Source organism: Dermacentor albipictus, chromosome 1, assembly GCF_038994185.2.
Source record: "Dermacentor albipictus isolate Rhodes 1998 colony chromosome 1, USDA_Dalb.pri_finalv2, whole genome shotgun sequence".
In the NCBI taxonomy this organism is placed as follows: Eukaryota; Metazoa; Arthropoda; class Arachnida; order Ixodida; family Ixodidae; genus Dermacentor; species Dermacentor albipictus.
The window spans coordinates 363,017,522-363,038,902 of record NC_091821.1 but is presented as its reverse complement, the minus strand read 5'-3'; the positions used below and the strand labels follow the sequence as shown (position 1 = coordinate 363,038,902).

Here is a 21,381-nt window from a genome sequence, read left to right as displayed (position 1 = left end):
CAACGCAAGTTCTGATGTTTCGTCTATACTATGCCCGCGAGGGTAAAAATTTACCGCTGCTCTTTCATGTTGAATTGGACGCAGTTGACGATTTGAAATATTCGCAAAGTACTCGAAAAATATTCTTAGTCACGAATAGCGACTGTTCGATTCGAAGACCGCATCGAATAGGACGCTATTCGATTCGTCATTCGAAAGTTTCGAATATTCGCACACCACTAATGCTAAGCGCACCATGAAATTCCGAACGTCTATACCACGAGATCCCTTCACATGTCCAAAGTAATTATCGGCCCTAGATTTATGAGACATGTCGCTGTGCCAAGTGCGCGACTGGTTGCACTAGTCGCATGCACGTGTCCCACTTTACGTACTTGACTGCTTCACACTCGCGAACGGAACTTTTTATTCGAAATATGCCACAGCGATTTACCGATCGTCAACATTCTGTAGCAGCTACCATATGTTCTATTCTGAGATATATCATAAGAAGCCAACAAACACTGACACCAAGGACAAGATAGGGGAAATTACTTGTGCTTAATTAATGAAATAAGGAAACGATAAATTAATGGAAATTGAAGTGGATGAAAAAACAACTTGCCGCAGGTGGGAACCGAACCCACAACCTTCGCATTTCGCATGCGATGCTCTACCAATTGAGCTACCACGGCGCTGTTTCCCCGTCCACTTTCTTGGGTAGTTATGTGTCCTAGTAGAACCCTGTGAGTGTTAGCCAGCGCCACCACTCACAGGCCTTGGCGGCGGACGTGGAACGTCCTTTTTGCCGCAGGCGTCACGAGAACGTGACGCTATTCTGAGATAGTACTTTAAGGGTAAAATCGCGCCCTAAGTGGCGCAGATAAACCCCCGGCATATGTATACAGCGTATAAAACCTTAGACTCAAAACAAAGAACAAGCGCCTCTCTGTAAAATGTACTGCAACCAACCGATATACCGCGACAGTACGACGAGGCACGCGACGGTGCCGATTCAGTCGCTGCGGCACGGGATCCAACCTTACACGTTATTCAGGCGCTGGCGGCAGGCGGCGCCACGGTATGTCCTCGTCCCCTTCGATTTAGCATACCCCGCCGCATTAAAAGAAGTCACGCAAGACTTCTACATAGATTGCGACTAGGCGTGTCCTTTTCTCGATATACTGTTGCCGTACGTGCGGATAGCCATAACATCGATGACTCCACCGTGCCGAACATTGTCGACCACGTGCTTCGCGGGTGCCAGCTGCACTTGCGAGAGGGACAAGCATTGTCTAACAACCGGCCAACTTTCTGAAAGCCTTATTTTATGCGCGTGGCCAAAGTACTAGATGTGTCAGGCACCGAAGGCCAATGGACGCGGCTTTTTTCCAAGAAAGTGAACTGGATATGCGACTGTAATAATAAGTGTTCATTCACCCCTTTTTTATTTTATTTTAATTCATGCGCCTCTACTTTTCTCTCCATATCATTTTCTTTTTCTGCCTGTTCTTTTGTGCCCCTTACCCCAATGCGGACTGTCAGGCCAGAACACTGTAGTTCAGGCTTACCTCTGAACTTTTCTCTTAACATGAACTTCTCCACTCTCCCCTACCCTCAATTTAGAATATGTGCAAATGTTACCAAACAAGTGGTTACAATGATAAAACTCTAAGTGGTTTATATGTGCATCGGCGATTTTTCACAAAGATTTGGTATCCGCCACTGCATCGATTGCTTACCAGTAAAATTATTTTTTTTCTCTCAAGTATTCGAAGAGACTTGAACCTGTAACCAGTGTGTGCATTGCTGATGTTCCGACTGGATCGTCGCAAGATAGAAAGAAAACAAGGCCCCGTAGTCACTAACGCTCGAGTGCGACAGTGAGCAACAGTTACATGTTGCACGTCCAAACACAGCGATCTGTGACGCGGCTCTGACAACTCAATTACGAGCTTGCTGTTCTCATCGCCACGGAATGCGTCTGTTCTCTGCTGAGGGGGAGTGGCGAAGGGGGGGGGGGGGGGGGGGGGTATCGTGCTCCCAGTCATACTCTCTGAAAGGCTCACTAAGATCCACCGCTGGGATGAGGAATGGACCGAACGTTCGAAGTGCGTTGAGGGTGCATGTATTGTTACCGTTCGTCGTTTAACATAATATAGTGTGAAGAAGACTTTGTGACACGAGGTTGATAGCTCCCCTGGGTTACGTTACGAGAAAATAGTCATTTAAGTCCGCGTGATTCAACATAACGAATGAAACAATAGATACAAGACAAAAAAAAGGAAGAAAAAAGCGGGTAATAGGAGGTGGGAGGGGGGGAAGTAGTAAGTTAAGAAAGTAAATTCTATGGCTTTACGTGCCAAAACCACGATTTGGGGATAAGGCTCGCCGCAGTGAAAGACTCCGGATTAATTTTTACCATTTTGGGTTCTCTAACGTACACCCAATGCAGGGGCGTTCTTTGCATTTCACCCCCATCAAAATGCGGCCGCCGCGGCCGGGATTCGATCCCGCGCCCTTGGGCTTAGTAGCGCAACGCCATGGCTTGTCACTACGCGCTACCACGGCGAGTAAGCAGTATGTTGTTTAGCGAGTGCGCAACTCCTACCTCTTACATTAGATCCGGGTTTAGTACCTTCGACAGGCCGGGAAATGTCTACGCCTATATTACCTGTTCCAACCATGAAGTATCGTAATTTCCTATGTAGATCACGAAAGAGGAACGGGTCCGCGGGACTAGATCCGGCTGGCAGACGAAGAAGCGGTTGCCAGCGCAACAGACTATTATAGGAAGTGGCCCGAGCGAACGCGCGACGCCTGCGCTCCGGCATCCAATGATGAGCTCGAGTTATGTAAACAGACTGGCTGCCGAGCGCCTGCTGCTACCCTTGTGCCAGTGATTCCGTGCAGTGCTGCGGGAGCTGAGGGACGCCGTTAACTCGGTGGAGTTGCAAAAGCGTGACCCTCGACCCAGTCGTCCTGTCGGCGCTGCATGAAGCGCGACTCATATATTGACTTTTGGCATTCCAACGGTCTCTTTTTTTTCTTTTTCCTCTCTCTCTATCTCTCTCTCTCTCTATCTCTCTCTCTCTCCTTCTCTCTCTGAGACTTGCGACGCAGTAATCATGAGCCGGCAGCGTTCTCATAAGGCAAGGCGGGCCTGGGACGTTCGTTGAGCCTAACAAACGGCAATACCAAGCCCGTGCTCAGCCATAGCTGCTCTGTCAGCGCTGCACGGAACAGGTGACTTCAAGAAATGCGCTTTAGATTGAGCTCGACTGGGTCAAACTGGGCCATGTATAAGGTACGGAGGGATGTCTAGAAGTAGATGTCGCCTTTTTGTACCCCAGCGTTGTGGCGCTGCGGTAAGCTGCTGTGGAGCTCAAAGGGCCGCTATTTCCATCACTATATTCATGAAACATTTCCGATACGCCTAATGGCTCGCCCGCTGTTCGTGACTGCACAGAACTCGCTCTCATTTGACAATCACAACAGAGGAGCTACCGGCCAATGCTAAAGCATTCTTATATGCAAACGTGAATTGATGAATCTGGTACATCCGTTCACTTAGGCGCAACGCACATCCTTCATGGTCACTAACGGCCATGGCGCCGCTGGTGGCGGTGCGCTGGCTAACACTGGCAGGGCCAGATATACAGGGCGTCCCAATAATAATAATATTTGGGGTTTTACGTGCCAAAACCACTTTCTGATTATGAGGCACGCCGTAGTGGAGGACTCCGGAAATTTTGACCACCTGGGGTTCTTTAACGTGCACCTAAATATAAGTACACGGGTGTTTTCGCATTTCGCCCCCATCGAAATGCGGGCGCCGTGGCCGAGATTCGATCCCGCGACTTCGTGCTCAGCAGCCTAACACCATAGCCACTGAGCAACCACGGCGGGTGGCGTCCCAACTATCATGCACCAAGATTTAAAGATGTGCAAACGCCATGTAGCTGGAAAGAACCAAGGTAATGTTGTTTGTCGTCGCTTGGAGATACTCAGAATATATATTTTGCATTCCGCCTAGTTTGATAATTATTCTTAATTAATTAATCAACGTCTCAACTATTATAATAAGATGAAAAGTGTCAATTAGAAAAATTGTAGAGCAACATGAAAAACTCCCGATGCAGCTTTCTGTTCCTCAATACGTGCTACATAAGATTGCTATTCCGAGCATGAAAGAGAGAAATTAAACCCGATATTACTTCCTTCTAGCGCCCTTTGCATCCTCACCATGTACAGCATAGACAGCAGTGCGAATAAAGGGCACCCCTGCCTCAGTCCCTTGTTGATATCAACTTTCTCCTCGCTCCTCATCCCTTCCCGTTCAACGCAGACGGTATTTTCTGGGTAAATCTCTCTCAAAAGCTGTAGACATTGTCGTCTAAGCCTTCCCTTTCCAGAATATCCCACAAAATATTTCAGTCTACGTTGTTATACGCTCCTGTAATGTCTAAAAAGGCCACACATAACGGTCTCCTTTCAAGTCTTGATATTTCAATACATTGAGTAATAACGAATAAGTTATCATCCAGACGCCTACTTATTCTGAAGCCATTCTGAACTTCTCCCAAAATGCAATTATGCTGTGCTTAGGACTTTCAGACTGACTCCAACCAAATAAGTTAACTTTATTATCCCGACGTTTCGGAGCCTATTCGGCTCCTTCTTGGGGGGTTGTTCTTCGGGGGTGGCGGTGTGCAGCGTTTAAAGTGTATTTTGTAAAAAAAAAATAAAAAAAAAATAGGAGAGAGTACGGAAAGTGGGGAGACACGTCACTTATTTGTTTGGAGTTAGTCTGAAAGTCCTAATCAATTTCCCAACCGGACATGCCATTCCGTCGAAATGTTTAGCTTTGCTTGCAGCCATGCTTGCAGCTTCAACTTAATAGCCTGCATTGCTTACCTGTATATTACCGATGTAATGGTCAACGGTCTATATGAGTGAATTTTATCTTTCTCCGCCTTACCTTTGTAAACTAAATTCATTCTATTTTGTCGCCAACTGTCTGGTATTTGTCTATCTTTTAGACTTTTTCCTACTGATTTCAACAGAGCTTCCTTACTTTTTGGTCCTAGTTTATTAATCAGCCTAACAGGAACCTCGTCTAGCCCTGTGGCTCTGCGCTTAGGAATTTTCGGCTTTCTTCCAGTTGAAATTTGTCATCATCAGCTCCTTTTCCATCTGGTTCTCTTTCATACTATTTTTCCTCGTCAGCCAAGTTGAAGCCAAGTACAACCTCCTCATTGCCTTGGGATGATTCGACTGTTATATTTCGGATGTAATTTAAGGCCGCGTTCCTTTCCAGTTTGTTTCCATCTTCGTATAGAATATGTTCTTGTATTGTTGCTGACTTCCTGCCTAATAACTTTATGTGGTTCCAAAATATTGTAGGTGCATCCTCCTTTTTCTCACGTATTTCTGACAACCAACGTTCACTTTCACCTTTTGTCTTTGCTTGCACGACTATTTGAAACATAGGTTTTTTCTCGCGGTAGATTTCCCATTTCCTGGCAACTTGCGGCAACTGCGCTTTCTTTTTTTTTTTCTTTGCCTGCTAGTGCTCTCGAGATGCTTTCTGTCATTCGGCGATCGCTTCTCTTATCGCCTTGTTCCACTAGCTTTTCGGTTTCTTTTTTCCTTCCCAACGAACGTGTTGCTCCTCTTTCCGAATTTCTGTCGTTATTACACTTAGAAGCTCACTATATTCTCACTCTTTGCTTGGCTATTTTCCAAGTTCTTCCTCGACTCTTGTGACTATATTTGTTATTTGTCCAGTGTTCAAATTTGGACTGACCATTTTGCGCTCCTTGCTCTCTTTTCCAACTGCATATTCCATTTTCAAAATGATGCGTTGATGATCACTCCCTATGCTGCTATACCCTTCCTCGTCAATGACCATTTCTCTCAACTTATTATTAATTTCTTCTGTCATCAGACAGTAATCAATGGTCGATTACTGGTTTCCCACTACCCACGTGCTCTGCCCGTAACACTTAGGCCTCGTATTCACGATAACGAGGTCATGTTGGACAAAGATTAAAGATCTAGCATTGACTTCCCGTTGTTGTCGGTATAGCCATCTAGATCCTATATGTGGGCATTCATGTCAATTAATAGGATAATTTCGGAATCATTCCCGAAACCCTTAACATCAGCACTTAGGCATTCCACTAACGCGGTTCCACACGCGGTTAAATAATTTGAAGGAAGTTTTTGAAGAGTTAGGATAACGACTGATAGTTCAGCCAGAAATATGGGTGTGAAATCCGGAAGGCGTAATGCATATGACCAGAATAGGGACTCGGAGAAAATGCCCACACCCGCTTTCGCCTCACTCATTGATGCATCAGTCGCGATCACATGATCTATTCCCACTTGCGCTATGACCTTGTAGCATTCCATTTAAATGGGCAGGCCATTTAAATGGGTAGTGGCCAGGAGTCTGGCATTTGATGGAAATATGCCATCAAATTAAATTTTTATACTAGGCAAGGGATTGTCTGCACAAATTATCGATCTCACATACATTAACGTTTAGTGGATCTAGCTCAGCTTGTACGAATAAAACCTGAGGTCTATGTAAGCGGGACCAATGCTAATTGAAAAACGTCCTCATTTCACTAATAAGTACAAATTGTGATCGTCTCAAAGAATATTCATAAATGTTTAAATACGTCTTTACTGTTAGAATGCGGAATCGGCAGAGAAAAGTAGGCAGTCGGTGCTCCTTGAAATAAAACATTGTTAGCTACAAATTTTGGTAAACCAGGACAATTCCGGAAAGCCTCCTCTCTAGAAGAACCAGGGGGTTAATTTTGTACGCTGGCCCACCAGAGAGTAGCAGACACCCAAATTCCAGCATCGATTGAACGTACAAGCGATAAATCATTGTTAGCGTATTCCTGCGTAGCACAGCGCAATGTCGGCCAAGTCTGCTTATCATGCCAACAGCGCGTGCTGCCATAGATTTAACGTGATAAAAGTCATTTCGCCAGCTCAGTTTCGCGTCATATATTACACCTCGATATTTGGTAAAATCAACTTGCGGAATTATTTCCTGGCGGTACTGGAGAGAGATATTTAGCGGTACATTCAGTGGAAACACAATGAAGGAACCTTTGTTGGCATTAAGCGACATTCGAATATCTGTAAACCAAGCTTCAAGCGTTCCTAAGTATGTCTGCAGTGTTCTTTGGAATGAGTGGATATCACTCGCAGAGGCAAGGAATGCTATGTCGTCCGCACAGACATATACTTGTACGGTATCAAACAATGGAACTCAGCTTAATAATATGTTAAGCAAAAATGGGAGAAAGGACAGATCCCTGGGGAACTCCTCTTCATTGATTATATTTTTTTGTCAGCATGTCACGTTGGGAACAATGAAATTTGCTATCCTTTAGAAATTCATATATACAATTTATAATATATCGAGGAAAACTCTTGCTATTTAAAGCATTAAAGAGTATGACATGCTCTCCGCTGTCGTATGCTTTAGCTAAATCAAGGTTCACTAAAGCTGCACACTGCCGCCTGCGCCTAGCAAGCTTAATGGGTGTCTCTAAATCGGCATGTGTCTACAATATCGAGCAGCCAGGAATAAATCCAATCTGACATGGGCTTAATAATCTATTAGAATTTAAAAATTTCATGATACGAAAGTGCAATACCCTTTCTATTGATTTTAGAGCATTCGAAGTTAGTGCGATTGGCCTTATATTATCTATATTCATTCCCGCTCCTTGCCTTTTAAGCGGGGGGATTATTTTTGCGAGTTTCCAAAATCAGGAGGTATCCATACGTTCATGAGGGAGCAATTAACTATACTGGAGAGGTCGTGCGGGAAGAGGTCAAACAAATGTTTTCAACATGCCTGATGTAATGCCATCTGGACCTGGAGCTGTGCCAGGGAGCAGTTGAACAACGTGCTCTCCCACTGTTACCTCTGATAAATCATCCCCTGACAGAGCCCCTACGAAGTTTACCTGCAGCCGAGTCGTAAAGCACTGTTCTAAACCTTTAGCCTTTATCTACCTTTAGCCTTTATCTAAACCTTTGTCTAATGATTCTAACAATTATTTGGGTGACAGAACAACTAAATTGATATTTATGGGCACTGGAGCGGCTTTGAAAGAACGGAGAAACCTGAAAAGTGCTTTTTATTACCGATTTTCAATAAGAAATCACACCGTTTTTCATCATAATTATACTTCACTAACGAAATCGTTCACTTAAACATAGCAGCATCATACTTATAATTACTCCAATGAGTAGGGCACTGATTGAAAATAGGTTTCTTTCATACAGCTTTCCGGCGTCAATATTCTCGTGCACAATCACTATTCGACCATGGACAATCAGTACTTACTCCTTTTTGTCGATGAGACTGCGTTTGTATACAAACTCAGATTTTTTTAACGGTATCATTCAGTATTGCAGAAAGGCTCATCGCTTTAATATCTCTTTCCATACCTGTCATAGAAGGCAAAGTTGACTGTAAATTATTTTGACATTTTGAAAAGTCCACAAAAGCATGCGCATGTTTCTATAAAGAAATCAGGGGGTTGTTAATATCAGTGACGATCGGGCGGTGGTCACTGCTATCGGCGACATCGACCCCAGCCCAAGAAGAGACGGAAACGCCTGAGGTAGCAAATTTCAAATCTATAGGACAGGTCGTGACTGCGTACACACGAAAGCGGCAACTTCAGCACTAGTCACCATCGCTTGGCCACATCTTCGTCGTTCGACTCTGGCCCGCTGCCTCTTTCGCCGAGGTCGTTGCTGTTCGCTGTGCTTCGCGCGACGAATCTCTTCTTTAGGCATTACCGACCACGATCCCGATTCACTTTTCATATTTTTTTCACACATACGCACGTGGGCGTTTGTATTAAAAGGAGAGAGAGAGAGAGAGAGAGAGAGAGAGAGATGGGGGGGGAGGGAGGTGGTTCTTGTGGGCTGTGCACGCGAAACGCACGTGAAGAAAAGAAACGCGCGTATGAAGAGGATATCACACAGGCAGAGGTGAAGTCCAGGTTGGTATATAGGCTTGTAGTGCTTTCTCACTAAAATAATCTCTGGTTACGGCCCTGGCCGAGCCGCTCTTCTTGCGTCTGAGGACGTACACATACCCAACGCGAACTCGTACAGCAGCCATGGCACGCTGCGGCAGATTTCGTGCACACTTGATACGATCGATCTGAGTGTCGCTGCCATGTTGTGTTTCGAAGTATTCACATTTTGTTATGCCTATGCGGCCATTGCCGAAAAAAAGAAAGAAAGAAAGGCCTAGCTTGTTGCCAGCGTTAACGAGAACGACTTGCTTCGCATGTATACGAACAGTAGCGGTAGGACACAACAAGACAAGGCTGAAAGTAACAGCTATGCGTGAAACTGCTCGCCCAAAAAACGATCAGTTTCGTTTTGCTGTGCCTTCGACAAGATGGCAGATGACGCTTTGCATAAAGTCGGTATATGCTGCTTGGCATTTTGAATATGCCGTATATAACGCAACTTAACCGCAGGTTTCTGCTGCATTTGCCTTGTATATTGCTCCGCTGATTGCTTCGCTCGGCGGTTTCAGCGTTGTCTAGCGTTTCCGTTGTCTCCCACAGTTTGAGCATCCAACCTATATACGCTAAAATATTAATCGCGGATATGCACTTTCTGCAACGGTTGATCAAGAGTTGAGAAACAGTTGAGCAACAGACGGTCGCTCAGCGTCCTTCCGCGACATATCTGTACGTACAAAAAGGAACTAGTCATCCTTAAAAAGAATAAGAACTCAATTGTTTCTAGCCAGGGGTAACGACGGATACTCCATGTCGTAAACAAAAACAGTCAGTACTTGGTGCTTATGCTGTTAAATATGAGCACTAGATGAAATAGCCGAGGGACAATGTTGTGGAGTTGCAAGACTTCTGCCCACAAATTATTATTATGTAAGTGTTCACCCATACGCAACTCAAATTTACGCTTCTCCACAATTTCCCCAATAACGTCTACGATTAAACGTGGGGCTCAAATATGTATTGTTGCACACCATTCGTGCCCATTATATAAGCCTCACGTCGTCTCATCTTGCGTGTACATGTGCTTAAAACCCTTCAAGAAAGACGCAACGCGTGTGCAACGCAGACATGCTTTCTCGACGTAAAAGGAACAAGCACACACACACACACACACACACACACACACACACACACACACACACACACACACACACACACACACACACACACACACACACACACACACACACACACACACACATATATATATATATATATATATATATATATATATATATATATATATATATATATATATATATATATATATATATATATGCCCTCTTTTTTATTTCTTTTGGATCCAATGATAAGTAGCTTAGCGTGCCCAAACAGTAAAGTCCGCGATGCTGTACATTGCGAATCCGAACTCAAACTTGGGTCATCTAGCACGAAGGGCAGAAAGAATCCGCAGCTTTTAGGTGTGCCGTCTCTAAAACTCCCCATGGATGTATCGATGGATGGATACACCTTTCTTGTACGTCCGGCAAGGTTTAACGCGACCCAGGCTCAGGTCTCCCACGGGGGAACGTCAAGGCCCTGCCTCAACGCCGCCTCACAGGCTTGCTGGACTGCCCACGTCTGGATTCCGCGGTCTGAGCTGCGCAGAGCGGCGGCCCACCTCGACGACAGGGTCTCTGGAGTAACTGCCATGCCTCCTAAAACTCCCCAAGCACTAAAATAAAGGCATGAAGACCAAATTCGCGATGTCTTACTTTCGTAAGTGCTAACGGTGCCGACGTAATGTATTTTGCGAATAAGGGCCCGGAAGAACACAGGCTTGTCGTCTTCGCTGATAAATATGTTCGCCATCATATGAATCGCTGGCGCCTATCCTTGCGGTACGGGGTGACAGAATAGAATTTATTGACAGGAAAGACAGAGGGGTCGACGTGACCTAGTGCGCTCTAGTCTGCTAATATATATAAAAGTGGAATAACAGAACAGAGTGCAATAACTGAAAAGAATGTTCAAGGTCGTGTTACAATTATCGAAGTCATAATTTTAAAAAATGGGATAATTCAAGACGTGAAGCGCGGTCGCTTGCAGCGCGCAACGAACATTCATGCCATAGTTGTCGTCATCCTTGTTGTTGATGCGTATTCTCCACTATCATGGCAGAGCCAACATATCAACGACGTTGTCCGGGCGCGCAGTAAATGTATAGTTGTGATACATATCAAACTGACCTTAAATAATTTTTTCTTAGTTTTGTTCGAGAATAAAGCTTCAATGCAACTGTGAGATGTATATATCTCCCTTCGTTTTACTTTTAATGAAATGAGCGCAAACAGTTATATTTAATGAACAGCTTTGTGCGGTAAATGACTTTAGAATGGCAAAGATATGTGTCCTCTGTTTCTTTACTTCTTTCAGTCAATAGCGCGCATAGCAAAACAATAATTTGGGACCAATGTTTCGTAAGCCCTCGGCAAGTCGTACATGCCAGCGAACGCAAGGCGCTGGAGAACTGTGAAGTAGCGATCTTGTGTTGGCTTTCTTTTTTAAGCTTTGGCGCAGGGGCGATATATTTCAGCTAGAAGAAACAGCGTATTTAACATGCACAGCAACTATATGCAGTCCCGCTTTTGTTAGTGCCGACCATATATATGCACTAGCGAATACCATTTTGATACCGTATCATTTGTTAAAACCTCACTTTATGTCTATTCATATGACCTGGTTGAATTTATGCATACCCGTCTTTATGTTGCTTGTTTTTATAGGTATTTCGAATCCGGTGTGCTTTATTTTGTTTTTTGCCGTGTGGTGGCATGCGTCTCCATATCTTCTTTTACTATTTCATAATTTTACATGAAAAGCAGTTATCGGCGCCGTTTTCAGGAGCCAGAATAGCCTAACAATGCCACATGTAAGACTTTCCACATGGTGAAATCGATTGACTTCGTTAACTACCTCAATAAGCATCTTTTCATCTGCGATTTTAAAATGGTTTCAACCTTTCTTTGTTTTGGTCTTTCTTCTTTTTTGCACTAGTTGTTCGACGTAGCAAATGCGCTGTAGGATAGAAATGAGACACATACCTAACTGACTACATATATATTAGTGCAGCTTCCTCTTTTTGTCCTTCCACTTTCGAATGATTTATGCGAGCGCAGCTGCAGTTTTTCCAGCGGTCTTGATAGCTTCGCCGAGCATATTTCAAAGTATCTAACATTCTTTTAATCGAGCAACAGCTGCGAAGCTCGCAAACAGAGAATACGGGGTTACTGCTCCGAGTTGAAGACAATTGAAGCAACGGTGAACACCGCGCAACAGGCAACGTTGCGACAGCGAGGCGCCGCGCACGTGGGCACGTGGATAAATGGATGGATGCTATGAGCGTCCCCTATGGAACGGGGCGGTAGGTTGCCCCACCAAGCTGTTGTTAATATATTGCCTAATGTCCTACCTAGGTAAAAAGAAAAAAAGAAAACGAAAAAAGACCCACGATCAATTCCCATAACCAAACTTCGTGAAGCCCTATTGTGAACTTTGTTTTTTGCACACTTCCGTTGTTTGTCGTTTCCCTACTTTTCTTCCACCAATCTTCCAATTGCCGCTTACTAATCTCTACTGTGGACATGTTTTTCCTTTCCTCGCTGCTCTCGCTGAGCCCAAGGACTTCAAGGAGGCCGGAGATGCCTAAGTAGACCGCTGGGCAGATATCTTCACATTCAAATAAAACATGCTCCATCGTTTCCGTCTGCAAGCACATACTTCTTCCTTCTTGTACCTGGCTTTATAAGTGCGTGTACTAAGGCATCCTGATCTCGCTTCGTAAAGTAATGGGCTTCCCTTTGAGTTATCATTGTTTCTTTCCTGATTTCGCTTTGTCCTCTTAAGTAGCTACTCATCGCAGGTCTTTTTTCCATTGCCGCCACGCATGAGATTATTTTAGCCTCTGACTTTCCGCTTGACGTTCTTTTTTGCTGTGTTGCTCACCCTACAGGCCGCATACTTGCTGGTAAGCTTCCTAGTTCTTTTCCTCCACTGTCAATCGATGTGTTTCCTGCACAGATACTTCAACACTCTCCCAGCCCATTTACTTTCTTCCATATTCCTCAGTTATTCTTCATGATCAATTTTACTGCGAGCTTCCCTGACTTCAAAACTTGTCGAGCCCATATCACCCTCCACAGCTTCATTTGTAGTCTTCCCGTGAGCGCCCAATGCTAGGCGTCCCACTGACCTTTGGTTGCCATCGAATCCTGATTGTACCCCTGATGTCAAGCAAACAACCGCATTTCCAAAAGTCCTGGAACCATTACACATTTCCACATACCCCGGAGCACCTCGTCCTATTGTATCCCCATAGCGCTCTCTGCTTCGTTATGGCCGCATTTCTCTTCCCCTTTACTGCTATTCTTTTTTCCTGTTTTTCCATATATCTATTGTCTTCGTTTATCCATATACCAAGACATTTATATTGTTTTACGCGAGGTACTTCCTGGCCCTGTATTGTCACTGTCTGTTCGCAGCTTTCCTTGAATTCCGTAACACCTGATTCCTTAACGCTAAATTTCAGACCTAACTTATCGCCTTCCTGTTCACAGATATCAGTCAGACGTTGGATATCACTTTGCTTGTTAGCTAGCAACATAATGTAGTCCGCATAAAACGAACCAGTAAGCTGCTGCTCTACTACTGTACTCCCCTGTAAGAGAAATTAAACCCGATATTACCTCCTTCCAGCGCCCTTTGCATCCTCACCATGTACAGAATAAACAGCAGCGGGAATAAAGCGCACCCCTGCCTCAGTCCCTCGTTGATATCTACTTTCTCCTCGCTCCTCATCCCTTCCCATTCAATGCAAACGGCATTTCTAGGTAAATTTCCCTCAAAAGCTCTAGGCAATCATCGCCTAAGCCTTCCCCTTCCAGAATATCCCACAAAATGTTGCGGTCTACGTTGTCATACGCTCCTGTAATGTCTAAAAAAGGCCACATATAATGGTCTGCTTCCTACTTTTGATATTTCATTACACTGAGTATGAACAACTAACTTATCTAAACGCCTACCTATTTTGAAGCCGTTCTGAAGTTCTCCCAAAATATCATTACTCTCGGCCTATGATTTCAGCTTTAATTTGATTGGCTGCATGGCTAACCTGTATATTACTGATGTAATGGTCAACGGCCGGTACGAGTGAATCCTATCTTTCTCCCCCTTACTTTCATTCTACTTTGTCGCCAACTGTCTGGTATTCGTCTATCTTTTAAAGTTTTTGCCACTGCTTGCACCAGAGCTTCCTCAATTTTTATTTTAGTTCATTAATCAGTCTAACGGGAACCTCGTCTAGCCCTGTGGCTGTGCGCTTAGGAATTTTCTCGTCGGCTTTCTTCCAGTTGAAATTTGCCAGCACCAGCTCCTTTTCCGTCTGGTTCTCTTTCATGCTGTTTTATTCTTCAAATACAACTTCGTCATTGCCTTGGAAAGATTCGCCTGTTATTTTTCGGATGCAATTCAATGCCGCTTCCCCTTCCATTTTGTTTCCAACTTCGTGTAGGATATGTTGTTGACTTCCCGCCTAATAATTTTATGTGGTTCCAAAATATCCTAGCTGCGGCCTTCCTTTTATCACGTATTTCTCCCAACCAACGTTCACTTTCACCTTTTATCTTTGCTTGCACCAGTATTTGAACCGTAGACGTTTCCTCCCGGCATATGTCGCTTGCGATAACAGCGCTCCCTGACGACCCCTGCCTGCAGCTTGCGCAAAGCGCTGCGGTTGTTCTCGACTTACAGCGAAAGGAATCTTTGCATCGCGTACGAACACGCCCAGAGCGCACAGCTGTATGTCGGCATGACACAAGCCTTTGCAAGAGCGCGACTCACACGCGGCTGAAACTTGCGAACGCTGTTTTGATCGGTGTTGCGTTAATAAGCACAGCATAGCGAGCGAAAGCAGTGTTAAAGAAGCGACCAGTGATGGCCTGACAGCTACAAAGAGCGACGTACGTACGTTCCATAGTTGCGCCGACGGCGTACGTGGTTTGTAAGGTCGCAGAGCGCTTGGGAGATCCCGGAAAGAAAGAAAGAAGAAAAAATGCAGCGGAGTTCTTTCTTTTTTTTTCTCCTCGCGCGAGCACAGCTGGTGGGTCTTGAGCTATCGCTAGAAATGCAGCCAGCGGCGTGCACAAAACCGCTGCTGCGGGTCTCGTGTGCTTCTTCACCGCTTCTGTGGCGCCGGCCGACTCTGCCGACTCGCGAGGGCAGCAGGCGCACGCGCGCTTGCTCGTAGTTCGTTCCCAACACGCCGGATGCTATCGGACTATGGTGGGGTCATTTGTGGGCGCGCGCGCGCGGTGTTTTGGCCGGCTTCCAGGACGCCGGAGTGAGAGAACGGAAAGTAACGCGCAAGAAAACATAAAGAAAAACGAAAGCTCCGCAAACCGGTTTCAACTGAACTACTGTTCTCCCCTCTTCCTGCCGACTTATTTGTTGATTATGGTCAAGGTCGCGCTCGGTACGATTCAGAATGCGCGCGATTTCTCCGTACTTAATATACCCACCTTTCCTCGTGAAGGTCCGACGATATGCGTGCGGAATCCGCAGGTGTGTCGCAACCCGCGCGCGCGCGGCGCCCTTTGCGAGGATCGCGCGAAAGCCGCAGCAGCTGTGTTTTGCGAGTTACATCAACAATGCGGCACGCAGGCATTCTCTCGAGTCGCAAGACGTCAACCGATGTGCTTATTAGTTCGAAGAAGACACCTGGAACAGGTCGAGAAACGTTGCCATTTTATATATATAAATATACAAAGGGAGGTAAACGCACCACGCGTGCTCTCGAACATATCTGTCGCAACTGCGACTTGTCTTCTTTTTCATCAAGTCGTTTGCTATAACTTGGAAAAAAAAAAAGCTGCAACGCAGCCACAAACATTGAACGTTTCAAAAGGAGTCACAGGTACAAGGTATGTACTTCGCTGTACCATAAACAATAACGTCCACCACCCGGTACATGAGGGTGGCTCCTTCGGTGGACAGTCGGGTGAAGTGGTTGCGAAGAAAAGCCCGATAATGCCAGGCGCAATACTATTTGGCATTGGTGCTGTGTCACTATCGCCAACAGACGAAAAAAAAAAAAACAAGTGGGGGGGGAGGAGGTGGGGGCGTGAGCGGAGAGGGTGCTTGGTGAAAAATGGAACGTGAGCAACGGCGATGACGGTCGGGGGTGATGCGCCAGGAGAGGGTAAGGGGCTGGATTTGGCGGGCGTTCTCGTTTGCATTGGTGACGCTTTTTTTATATTATGTAAAGGATAAAAGAAATACGGGAAGAGGCTGGATGAAGAATCGGTCACCGCACTCGCAACGGTCCACGAACTCTTGGAGACTCGCTGCATGGACTCGCTCGCTCCTTATAGAGATGCACACACTTGGGTGGTACAACGTATAGCACTTTTAAGGTCACGTGCACAGCGAAATTGGTGTGCTATGCTTCCGGAAAAAGATAGAGAGAGAGGGACACGCCACAGTATCTGCATCTGATGGTAAATGGTGTTAACGCGCTGGCACTTTTGGTACCAACGACGGGCGCGGACAGCTTTCCACAACAATCCGACTGCACGTTGAATCATAAAAACCACGAAATCACACGGGTGCAGGCGGCGGCAACGCAGCAGCCCACGGTGGACAGCCGGCAAATGCCCGAGGGCTAGGTGGGACAACAGGGCATCGAAAAAATCCCGAATCTGGATCCGTCCGCCGTCCTTCTCTAAGGTACTAGCCGCGTTGAAGAACCGGGCGTTGAGTCGTGGCATGGCCCACGGTTGCAGGCGCTCGAGTTGGAAGGTCTTCGCGCCGGGTCGCACCGGTCGCGCAGCGGGCAGCTCACTTCGCGCTGTCGCGTGCCCGGTCCGCACCTCACTGAACACTGAAAAATCAGAGAAAGAAAAGACGGGTAGGGCGAAGGGAATCAGAGTTATGACTTCAGAGTGACATAAAAAGGAAACACTCAATTTGTTTATACTTACAATATCATTTCAATATCGTTTCAAAACTATATTTTCGTTAATTTCACGGTAGGATGTTCATTACTAGCAGACAAAATAAAAGCCGGACTTCCATTTCTTTTTTATTTTGCGCGGAAACCACAGGGCTGGTACGTCACTTTGACGTCATGATACACTGGTTCGCTTCACTCCTGAGATGGCTGCCGTCGCCAAACGCGAACGCTGTCAGAAATAACGCGCATAACATTTCTTTTTCATTCTTTCTTTCCTTTTCTTTATTCCTTTTATTTTTTTGACACCGACGTCATCACGCTTAGCGTTACTGCTAGACGACGTCAGGAATTTTTACTTTGCGTCATTGTCACCATAATGCCTATGACGCCAGGGAAAGCATTTAGAGATCAGCGTTAACATCCTTTTAAGTGCGAGATGCGCGTATTAGATCTTATACAACTTCGAAAAATGTGGCGGCACTCCCTAGGTATAAAGGAGAATGCGCCATCCATCCATCCATCCATCCATCCATCCATCCATCCATCCATCCATCCATCCATCCATCCGTCGTCCGTCCGTCCGTCCGTCCGTCCGTCCGTCCATCCATCCATCCATCCATCCATCCATCCATCCATCCATCCATCCATCCATCCATCCATCCATCCATCCATCCATCCATCCATCCATCTTTTTCTTAGTAGAGTGACCACATAAGTTTTGCTTTTCTTTGCCACGCATATCCTTGCTTGGACAACGCTTGTCTTTTGTCCCTTCTCGGGACGCCCTGTAGCGTACGACGCGCGGGATTCGCCATACACGCTCGCGTTGCGAATAACGCCTGGCGCTGGGCAGTTCCCGCCCTAACGAACCGCCAATTTGGGCAACACGCCTCATGACCAGTTTTTTGGGACCGCTATATCCGTATTCTATAACACAATCAGCTTGCTACATTTAACTTGCGGGTGAGTGGAAGTCCGGATAAAGCGTTGTCATCAGCCGCGCCCAACGACTGGTGTGCCTTACGGCATGAAATCGTTCGATTACCAAATGCTGTAACTAGTTAATCTCTATCCGTTACAGCGTTGCAGTCTTAGTATCTTATCACTATAAGAAATCTAATCAAACCTCTTACAGGTATAACTGTCGAATTTCACTGTAGATATGAAAAAAAAAATGAATTATGGGGTTTTCCAGAACCACTTTCTGATTATGAGGCAGGGATTATGAGAAGGCAGTGATGTTAACCGGAAATGCGTCTGGTTGGCTGCCCTCCTCTGGGGGACGGGAGAGAGGTAATATAAACTCGATATAGAGGGAGGGGAGGGGGAGGAAAGCTGCGGTGAGCTGGCGCACGCACACGGAGGGCCTGAGTGAGTCAAAGGCGTTCCCATAGGCCAGTCCCCCTGATAGACAAAAGTGCCTTCACAGCTTTGTGGGCCGACGAGCGACGAGGACGGTCTTCAAGCAGCGCCTGCACAGACAACGGCCGATCGTCCAGTCGTCGCATTGCGATAATGTTTGTCTTTCCGACTGAAATCGATGACAGTGGTACAATAAATGTTCGATGTTCTCTTCGACGCCGCAAACGTCGCATGCAGCACTGTCGGTCAGTCCAATCAAAGTAGTTCACGCCTTCGTGAAAGCCACTCCCAGGCACAGCAGGTACAGAAGCGATGCCTCACGTCGGTGAATCCTGGGTGGAGGTCGGAGTTGTAGCGAAGGGTTCAGTTCGTGCAACCTGGTGCGCCTTATATTTGGGGTAATGGCAAAAATAAGTCGCGTTCAGAAACGTGTGCGCCGTGACTGAAGGGGATATTACGAGATCCGTAGTTTGTTTCTCCGGTGTCCTCGGTGAGCTAAACAAGGCATCTTGCATATATCTAGGGATAATTAGGAGCATGGTATGGATGAGGCGTAGGAAATTTCCCAATCGGTGGTTTAAATGCGCGTTTGCCAATAGAATACATATGCAAGTCGTCCATAGCGTTATTAGTCTGTTTTACGCGCAGTGTAAGATTTAGACGGCTGCGTTTGCATAATTACAACAGCAACTGAAGTCAAATGTAGCGAACATAAGCGGAACAATGCGCCAAGTTTATGCGCTATTGTAAATACGTGTTGATCAAATACAGCGTTAAAAATAATTGTAAGCAAGTGTTCGAAAGTATCGTGCTACTGCTATAAGCTAGGTTCTCCAATGTATCAAGAGAACTGTGTTTCAGATATTTTCTACATTGCAGGAATAGCCAGCGTTTTAAGTGCAATGTGTTGCGTAGCTTTAACCTTCCTGGCTTATTTAGAAGCGTTACGAATAATTATTGAACCCTAATTTTTTGTCTTGTTACTTTTTCATGCGTGTTATATTAGTTACGCCTGGTGTCTTCGCTGAACTAAAAGCGGCAGCTTTCAGTTTCGGTACATACTTTACATACATACATATATATATATATATATATATATATATATATATATATATATATATATGTATATATATATAGACACACACACAGAGAGAGAGAGAGAGAGAGAGAGAGGTGGGGGTCAGAGCGTCTGCGATTTGCCCACCCCCTCACTCTAGAAATAGTTGGCACGCCGCTCCGGCTTAATTTGGTGCCACATGCCCTCTTTTGGTGACACCACAACATAGCTTCTAAATAAGTACCTTAGAGGATAATGCGGGTCTAGTGCATGTGCAGGAGGAGGAAAAGAAGGAAGGAAAGGTAGGGAGGTCAACCAGTCGCACGTTCGGTTTGCTACCCTACACGGGGGAAGGGGTGGTGGTTTAAGGGACGAAAAGAAAGAAAGGAAAAGAGGGAAGAAGGTATACTCTCAGTGTGAACACATTGGGGTGTCCATCACTTCACGCCTATGATCGGTCACTGAGGCCAGTCGATTTCATGAATCGTAGCAATGCTTATTTAACGACGCTTCGACCATCACGGAATTACTCAACCATCCTTTTTTTTTTCAGCATCCTTCGAGTTAAAGAGCTGTACGACAACATTACTATGCTAACTCGTTAGGGGCTAATAGCAACGTCGCAAGATGTCACCACCAGCGACATGGCAGGGCTGCTGTTACAGGAGGCGTTTTCTGGTAAATAGGTATCTGACCTCCGCTAAGATATAAGCCCCAAATTGTCCCCTTCTTTACGCTCTTCTTGTCCTTCCCTACTCCCACTGCTCCCACCACTTCTGCTGACTGCCGTTCAGATGTCGGCCGTCCGCGCTAGACAGTTACAGTGCGGTTAGCAGTTAGCTTCCTTTCCTTCCTCTCCCTTCTTCTTCTTCTTCTTCTTCTTCTTCTTCTTCTTCATCATCATCATCAGCCTGGCTACGCCCACTTCAGGGCAAAGGTCTCTCCCATACCTCTCCGATTACCCCGGTCATGTGCTAATGGTGGCCATGTTGTCCCTGCAAACATCTTAATCTCATCCGAGCCCCTAACTTTCTGCCGCCCCCTGCTACGCTTCCCTTCTCTTGGAATCCAGTCCGTAACCCTTAATGACGATCGGTTATCTTCCCTCCTCTCCTTTGTATTAAACTATTTGTTAAATAAACAACCGATTCTACTACCACTCGTTCCCTTTTTTTTCTGCATTTGTCGCACATCTAAAAGCTGTTTGTTAGAAGGGAACCTTACCCTTGACCAATCCGACGTTTGCCACGGCACGCACGGGTCGATGTTGCACGTGGACTCTTCCGGGGGCTTCAGGTGCTGCGTGTGGAGGTAGCAGGACTTCTGGGGAACCTCTTTCTGCGTCACCTTGTCCACGCACTTGACTCGCCGGTGCCGCTCCCCGCTGCCGCACACGCGAGTGCACTGCGCAAGCAGGTGTGGCAGACACACACTTACCGGAGTTACGAGAGCACGCACTGTGCAAGAGAACTGTTTTTTTTCTTTTTTTTTAAAGAAGCTGGTGACCGAAATTAAGGAGTGACCCAAAGTACAGAAGAACGCAGGAAGAGTAGAAAAAGTACAGTGAAGCAGCGCGATGGGGACAAGTGGAAAATAATCTAGGTGGTGTTCGGGTTCTGCGCATGCGCAATGTCGCTGACGCTAAAACGACCTATTTATTAATGTGCATTATTATACGTTACTGTATTACTTCGAGTCCTGAGATGATTGTTGTAACTGCCATTTGTTGCCTGGATTATTGTTCTCCAACGTACTTTCTTATCTCTCTCTCTCTCTAACTGCTATATATTATATAAGCGCATCTCTTCACCTAACTGTTTCTGATAAAAAAAAAATGACCGTTCGTTATTACCGTTCGTTCCTATTTTATGTATAAATTGTTGCCTACATGTTTTTCAACGTTTTTTTTTTTAAGTATCACGTTAGTTAATGGTCATGTGGAAACGTGC

The 21,381-nt window shown here is 45.7% G+C and overlaps 2 protein-coding genes across 4 annotated transcripts in view; both read right to left on the bottom strand.

The window, feature by feature from the left end:
* LOC135911319 (CREB-regulated transcription coactivator 1-like) overlaps positions 1-15,069 on the bottom strand; it is a 149,118-nt gene extending 134,049 nt beyond the window's left edge. Inside the window, exons 1-2 of the mRNA XM_065443545.1 lie at positions 15,031-15,069; positions 8,363-8,466 (exon numbers count right to left, since the gene is read on the bottom strand). The gene's annotated coding sequence lies outside the window, so the exon portion shown is untranslated. The remainder of the gene's footprint in view (positions 1-8,362; positions 8,467-15,030) is intronic.
* A 720-nt stretch (positions 15,070-15,789) lies between these two features.
* LOC135911318 (A disintegrin and metalloproteinase with thrombospondin motifs 7-like) overlaps positions 15,790-21,381 on the bottom strand; it is a 112,187-nt gene continuing 106,595 nt past the window's right edge. For all 3 annotated transcript variants that reach the window (XM_065443533.1, XM_065443534.1, XM_065443536.1), the window contains 2 exons: positions 20,657-20,836; positions 15,790-16,941 (listed from right to left, as the gene is read on the bottom strand). In XM_065443533.1, the coding sequence (XP_065299605.1) occupies positions 16,783-16,941; positions 20,657-20,836 (339 nt within the window). In that variant the 3' untranslated portion in view covers positions 15,790-16,782. The remainder of the gene's footprint in view (positions 16,942-20,656; positions 20,837-21,381) is intronic.